The 8,041-nt window shown below is 32.2% G+C and overlaps 1 protein-coding gene across 1 annotated transcript; it reads left to right on the top strand.

Annotated features, from left to right (window-relative positions):
* Positions 1 to 220: 220 nt before the first annotated feature.
* Positions 221 to 3,952, top strand: LOC148939088 (uncharacterized). The gene is made up of 2 exons (XM_089107321.1): positions 221 to 1,001; positions 3,573 to 3,952. Exons 1-2 carry the CDS (start codon positions 853 to 855, stop codon positions 3,889 to 3,891), a joined length of 468 nt encoding a protein of 155 aa, XP_088963447.1. The 5' UTR covers positions 221 to 852; the 3' UTR covers positions 3,892 to 3,952.
* The last annotated feature ends 4,089 nt before the right edge of the window (positions 3,953 to 8,041 follow it).

Below are 8,041 nucleotides of genomic sequence, written 5' to 3'. Positions count from 1 at the left end.
CCTGTACTGATCTGGGTTTATCAGTTTGTTCTTTAGGACATGGTGCAGTATGCGGTTTCTGATAAACCCTACCATTAGTTTAGAGACAAGTGACATGAGACATTCTGGTCTGTAATTTTCTCCATTTGCCCTTTCTGCTTTCAATCAAAATTGAGTGTTTGACTGACTCATCCATCTGATTTGAGGTTGATGGATTCTGATTGAATTTTGGTACCTTGATATTATGATGTTTCTTATAAATTGAAAGATCAGGATTCAAAGGGATCTTTTTCTTCTTTAATATAGATTCCATTTTTAAAATCCAGAAGTCATGAGAATTTAGTTTGGGATTTGATAATACAAATAAAGCTCAAATAATATATAAACAAATTACAAGTAAATAATACATGATATACATTTTGTTCCAGACATGCAGTTTTTTTTTCATTATTTGTGGAACTTCAGCTATGAACTTTTATTTGTCCAGCTGGGTAATGTTATACCATCTCTGCTGCTGGTGTATTTTATTTCTATTATACCCATGTTAAAATGCCAATAATCTGGTACCATTTAGGTTTTTAGATGGAATTCTGTCAGTAGAATTCACTGTAACATGTTTTATATTTATTAACTCCAAATTTATATGAGTTATCTTTTTTCTTATAGCTCATGAATGTGAAGATAAATTCAAAAAATTGAGGGAAACCTATTACCGACAAAAGCGAAGCATAAAAAAACCATCAGGATCCTCAGGAGAAGAGACAAAAATTATGTGATGCTTTTTGGTCAGACCACATTAAACTCCGGCAAAGCAAAAAAAGCAGGGTCTCAAATTATAAACCAGACCAAAGTAGGGAAAGCACAAGCTCACCCATGGAATACATAGTAAGAAGTCCATCAATGGAGTATATGGAAGATAATGATATGCCCAGCACTTCTGTGTATGAGGAAGAATCCAACCCTCTTGAACAGACTTCTCAAAGTTCTTCTCACGTCAATGCTGGTATTGGAACACCTGGGAGGTTTGCTCTCTTCATTCTTCTCACTTTTTCAAAGGAAATAAGTCTCCTCCTTAAATCAAATATCCATTCAATAGATAAAGCTCAAAATATTTTTGAGGCCAACCCATAGAAAAAAAGTGGTATGAAAATATGCTTCATTGCATTCAGTATAGCCTATGTATAAGCCTTTTTGAAGTTAATTAAAAAAAATTTTCAACACAATAATTTATTAAAACAATTAAATAACTCCATAAAACCCAACTGAACAAAAATAGAATCAAATAATCTACAAAAAACAGAAAGACTATATTTTTTACTTTAATGCACAGAATTAAAATGAATTTACTGAAAAAAAATATGCATTGTCAGTTTAATATACATATGATGATATTTATTCCTTAAAATCTTAATTGGTTTTGACTTCTTAAAGTTAGAAAAGTGAAAACATTTAAAAGAATATTTTCAGTAAAGTACAAATTATATTCTGGCTTTTAGAAAGCTTGGGGTTTAGAACCCTACTCATATTAATTTCTGCTCGTTTTGAGTTTGACTCTTATATATATTAATTTCTATTTGTTTTCTGTTTCATTTATTTATTGATACTGATTTGTGGTAGTTGTATTCTTGGTAGATTATTTGATTCTATTTTGTTCATTTTGGTTTAATGGAGTTCTTTACTTTTTGTTAAAAAATGTATTTTGTTGAAAAAGTTTTTTGATTAATTTCTGTTTGTTTTATATTGACATAGTCCTTTTCACGTAGAAAGAATGAGCCTCTTATAAATTTAAAAAAATGTATCGTCCATAAAAAAAAATTTAAAGAACCCCTGGTCATATCTTACCACCCGGTCCCCTCCACTTTTGTTAGTGGGACAACCCCCCAGGCCTTGTTATATGATATTAGACTAGCTATCTCAAAATTTCTATCAGATGCATTTCAAGAGAATACCATGTGTGTGGGGGGGGGTAGCTGCCCTCTGATATCTTTGACTCTTAAAAAGAACACTAGCGAGTCTCATTAATAATCCAATGAGCCCCCACCAAAGTTAATATGACCCACTTTCTATAAAAACCATCCCCAGGACATAACTTACAACCTTTGCCCTGGGTGCTCTGTCATCCTCAAATACATAATTTATAAAACTCTCCACTACATAGAACAAAATGGCTATCTCAAAACTTTGATTGGATGTGTTTTGGGAAATAGTGGGCTTGGAAGGGGTGTTAGTTGCCTTCCAATCAATTTCGACTATTAACAAGGGTACAAGACATTCCAATTTCAACTATAATTAATCTTTTTTTAATTTTCTACAACAACCCCTTAAATACAAAGGGCCCCAGTCGCAACCTCCCCCCCCCTCAAAAAAATAAAAAATTAGTATTCATTATTACAACATTATTATTTAATTAATTTCCTATCAGTTAAAGTGACGAGATTTAGTTGGTTTTATCTTTCTAAAATTAGACATGTCTTTATTCACCCTACTTAAAAATACTTGATAAAAGTTTTTTTTTAAATCTTTAAAAAAATTAAAAAACAAACTTAGACTTGTTTTAAATGATCAAAATTTGTAAGGTGATCAATTTGCAAAAAACCCAAAATCTCCCAATTAAAGTTACCCAAGTAAAAAATAAAATCACCCAAAATATGAACCTGAAAAATTCAAGTAACCTACAGATCGAGCAAGACTCAAGCTTCCAATTTAACATAGTGAAACAAATGTATCTAATTATACATTGTAATTATACTTTGTAACAAACATCGTAAGAATCTTTCCCACAGAAAATCCAACAAATAAATCCGCCCTTGTGTCGCCAATAAAAGCAATAAATATCAGTTGGACCAGTATGGCCGTTAATATAAGCTCCCTACATGTACTCCTAGATTAAGCTCCCCACTCTAGAAATTCAGCCTCCACTCAGGAAGGCCACACGCGAACCGTCAGCTAAGGGCGTGACTATTTCCCCATTGAATTAATTAATTGGAATCTTCGTATTAGGAAACATAATAATATATAATTACACTTTTATTTTTAAAAGAAACCCCCCATTAGAATATTTTTAAAAGAAACCCCCCCCCCCATTAGAAATTGAACTAATAGCAAGCACACATAATCCTGCTTGTAAGTGGGTCTGCTGCCCCCTAATGATTCTGCTGAATTTGAAGAGGTTTTTAATTATTTTAAAAATTAACAAAACTACAAATAAAGGATAAATCGAGTATTAACAATAAAAAATGGAACGTTTAGGGGAAGTAGTGTACATTTGATTATTTTTTCAATTTACTGATCTGTGTGGTAGTTTGTCTATAAAATTCAAATGAAAATGTTAATTTTTGTGTTTTTAGCAGATCTGGGAGACAATATTACAATTTTAACTACTGATGACTAGATTCATCAGATATGTAAAAATTTACTTCAATATGCTTGTGGTTTACGGAATTTGAAAAATCAATTTAGAGGCTAGTAATTCTACTAATTTCTTAGATAGTATATATATATATATATATATATATATATATATATATATATATATATATATATATATATATATATATATATATAATCTTTAACTTGAATAATTCTACTTTTAGCTCTAATAGCAAGAAGAAATCCAAGTCTACAGAGCTGGATTTGCAAATCACTAGCTTAACCCAAAGAATTGGAGATGTTGTAGAGGCAATGGGGAATAAAAATAAAAAAGAACTGTCAAACGATGGACAAGAAATTCCAGGTGTATTTGCTGTGGCAATTTCAAAAGATTTAATGACTTTACCAAGTGATTTGCAGATAAGTGCAAAAGCAGAAATGTATGCTGTACGAGCAAAATATTCAGACTTAGCATCAAAAAGGATGAAGCAACAAGCATCTATCTTAAGAAATTTTGACTTTCATAATTATGCTAGGAAGTAAGTGGACTGCCATTTGCATACTTCCTAGGGTATATTTTATTTTTAAACTAGCTAACTAGATGACTACCTCATGTTGCATATATACATATGTATATATATATATATATATATATATATATATATATATATATATATATATATATATATATATATATATATATATATATATATATATATATACATTTATTATTATTTATATTTTTGTATGCCACTTAGTATGATTCTTTATTTTGTTTTAGTATAGCCTCTGAGTAAATAAACAATTATACAAACAATATATTGTACTTTATTTATAATTTGAATATTACTAAAACTAGACAATATGGTATGTAGCACAAGTTTATAATCAGATAGGAAAAGAAAATTGAGGATTTATTTTCTATTGATAATATCATTCTGCCAAGGCACACTCCCAACACCATTGAGGTAACTGCAGAATACATCTCGAAGTTGCCTCACCCTTGCAGTATAGTTATTTGCACTACTTCTTCTTATGTTAGTCCATGTATCAACTGGCCTTGAGAAATTTCTCCACTGGGCATTATTTTCATCACCATTATCAATTTCATCAGGACGTATGTATCGTGCATTAATTGATGTTATGCTATCCCTCACTCTAAAAAAAATTATGCAAGATAACACAACACATAACAATTTGGTTTACTTTTTCAAGTGAGGCATTAATTGGTGTGTTGAAGATTTGCCACTTGGAGGCTAAAATGCCTAAACTGTTTTCAATTACTCTTCTGGCCCTTGCTAATCTGTAGTTAAAAACTCTTTTGTCATTTGCTAAATATTTCCCTGGGTATAGCCTCATGATGTGCATCCTCAGATGAAAAGCTTCATCTCCAACAATAAAGTGAGGATACATTACTCTTGATTGTGGGAGGAGAACATTGGGTGGAAGAGGGACGGTCCCATTATCCAAGTCTTGGGCAAATTATGTTGCAGAAAATATACCTCCATCACTCCCACTACCAGGTGCACCAATGTCAACAAAGGTAAAGTTGTAATCAGCATCACAAATTGCCATTAAGACAATACTAAAAAAATTTTATAATTATAAAATGTTGAGCCTGAATTGTGAGGGGCAATGATGCGGATGTGCTTACCATCCACAGCACCACAACAATTTGGAATATTCCAAATATGAAGAAATTTATCAGCAATTTCCTTCAATGTTTCTGTAGAGGGTGTGGGTAAATACTCACTTTGAAGAGTTTCAATAATTGCTGCCATGGTTTCCTGTGTTATTTTTACTATTGTACTGTGCCCAAGTCTGTGCTCATAGGTCAAAGACTTTTGGGAATTACCTGTTGCTAAGTAGCGCACAGTAACACAAAGTCTTTCAGCAGGAGTGATAGGTTTCCTCATATTGGTTGTCTTTTTTTCTAATCTTGCAAACACTTTACTTAGAAGGAAATTCCATGTTTCTGGGGACATTCTTACATAGTTGGCAAATAGAATTATGTCATTTGAAAAAAACAACTCTTTCATTAAATTGTGAAATGGGCCCTGTTCTTTTCGCTTAGAAACTTTGAAGACATTCCTCACCCAAACTCTTCTTGTACTGTTTACAACTCTCCTTTTCTTCAAAAGTAATATCAGGAGCAACTGCATATTCAAATGTAATAAAATTTCTTCTTCCATCTTGATCTAAAAAGCAAAGAACAGGGAATGTTAAACATATGTGTATATGCAACTAGAAAACAATGGGAGGAATTCCATTGGTTGTACAGTGAATTTAGTTTGAAGCCATGCATCTTAAAGCGGGGCTCCCACGGCGTCAATAAAGTTAATAAAGTATTCCGCTAAGTTACATACCGTAAAGTTCGTCCCGCTCACACATGAATTTTACCTTCCTGACTTTATGGAAATATTTTGAAGCAATTAATTTGAATTATTCACACGTTCATTCTTGAGTATATCTGACATTATTTTTTGATAACTTTTTCAATTTAATAAGTTAGTCTTAAGTTAGACGTTGTTTTCACTTCAAAAATTTATTAAAGAAGGCTCAGATAAAAAGTAGCCTAGGCCCCCAAATTTTTGCTGGACTATGTGATAAAAACTTCCAGTAGGCTGATCAGTTATTAGTTCATCAAAATTCATAAACACCTAGGCCAATTTGTGCTCATCTGAACAATAAACAGAGTCTGTACCAAAATCAGTTCCTTACAAGCTTGTGAATTTATAAGCTGGCCTAGGTCTGTATCAGATTTAACCTAAATCCTATTTATCTAGGCTTATGCAATATTTAATGATTTACATTTAGGAAACTGTGGTAAAATTCTAGCTTAGCTACACTTTGATATCTTTGAAAGGAGTTAGATCAGGGAAATGAAATTTTCAGGGACAGGTCCACAGACTAAAGTAGCCCTGTGTCCCAGGAAGGCACTTTGAAGTACCTACCTCCTCTACTCCCTAAACAAGGCAGTGAGATTTGATGACCCTAAAAAATCTTAGTGTTATGAACATGAAACCTTACAAAACAGATTTTCTGCTTAAATGAAGTACAACAAAACTGTTTTCAGCTTCACATCTTTGCTAAGTCCCAATTTATGAGGTTTAAGAGTTCTACAAATACATTTCCTAATTTTAAAAAACAAATGATTAATATGGCTTAAAATTTTACTGAAATGATTAGAATTGTATTTTCAGAATAAAGACAAGAGAAACAGAAACTGGTATCTGAAAATTAAGGTAAAATGTTGTTTTGTCAAAATTTCAATAGGTTTTAGAGACCTGTCAAGTAAGCAAACAAGAGAGCTTAAGAAATCAGAGGGAAGCTTGGCAACACCATCATTTTCATAAACTAACCCCTTTCCAAGATAGTAAAAATTTATACTAGAATTTTGCCAAAACTGGTATTATTTTTATAGTGAACAGTGTTATATAGAAATAAACAAAAGATCTATGCTACAGACAAAATTATGACACAATTTTGTGTTACCTAGAAATTTGTCACACTCAGTCAAAATATAAAAACCATTTTATATTTCTGATGGATTGATCATTATTCATATTTTTTTCTGATTAAAAATCTGGTATTTAATTTCCAATTTCTGGCCCCCAAATAAAGTTTTTGTGTTTTACCATACTTTTGCATCAACTAATGAACTTACCTCTAATGAAGCCCATGTAAACTTTCAGTGCAATTCAAGATACAGTGAGACACAAGTTTCAGCATTCATGCTGCATGCTTCCAAATGAGGTGTAAGATTACTATCTCAAAAAGGTTAGATTTGTATGGTAGCTAAATAGCCTGTGTGGTTTAGAACTAAAAAAGTGAGAAGACAAGGCTGATGGATGTAAATTCACTTACTTATGCTCGATAGAAACTGTCGACCACTGTTTGACAAAAAAATCTTAGCTGAAAGTATAGAATTTAAAACAGAAACATTAGCTAGCGGATATAAATAAAATTTATACACAGCTTTTCTGTGAAACTCCTTTCTTTCTATGACAGCAGTGCAATAATAGCCATGTGCACTCGGCTACATGCCACAGGGATTTATGCGGAACGTGCCAGCAGGGAATGGCCATTCTCTTTATCTTTCCAGCCTTCTCAGTGGCCTTGGTGACTTTGCCACCAGCATTAGGTGGGTCCTTGAAGATGACCGACTTGATGACAAACGTCAACCGTAAGATAGAAGAAAAAGGTGGATTCGATAATTCTAGCATACCATACTGGTTAAGACTTTAGGTCCTATTTGGTTGATAAATAGTGTTCGCGCAGGGCGCAAAAACATTTAAGAAAAATCCCCAAGAATTTAAAAAATATTAAAATTAAATTAAAAATTAAAAGCATTAGTATTTATAAAAAAAAAATGAACAAAATAAATACATTTGGTTTTTTATTTGGAAAAAAGTTCAATAAGTGTCTTTTTTTTTAAAAAGCTGCCTTTGTTGACCTAATAGTGTCCCGCTGTTGCTCAAAGTGAAAAAGTGTCCGAAAGCCCCTAAAAGTGTCCATTTGGCATCCCAGAGCTTAACAGCTTCTCGAAAATGGTAATATCCAATCCAATTCAGCATATCAAAGAATGTTTGTTATGCTGAATATGGACGCTTCAAGCTCAAAAATGTAGAATTAAAGTTTGGTGGAAAAATCGTATCAGTGTTTCGTCCAACAAAAGCTTATTTATTCCCAT

This window comes from Artemia sp. Qi Xiang Cuo, unplaced genomic scaffold (genome assembly GCF_049724085.1).
Source record: "Artemia sp. Qi Xiang Cuo unplaced genomic scaffold, ASM4972408v1 HiC_scaffold_22, whole genome shotgun sequence".
In the NCBI taxonomy this organism is placed as follows: Eukaryota; Metazoa; Arthropoda; class Branchiopoda; order Anostraca; family Artemiidae; genus Artemia; species Artemia sp. Qi Xiang Cuo.
Note: the sequence above shows the minus strand (reverse complement) of the source record. Positions and strands in the feature narration are given on the sequence as shown.

Excerpts from the sequence above, each read along its gene's own strand:
- LOC148939088 (XM_089107321.1), top strand. The coding sequence starts at position 853 with ATGGAATACATAGTAAGAAGTCCATCAATGGAGTATATGGAAGATAAT. Across the intron at positions 1,002-3,572 it reads GGTATTGGAACACCTGGGAG|CTCTAATAGCAAGAAGAAAT; the intron begins GTTTGCTCTCTT and ends TTCTACTTTTAG.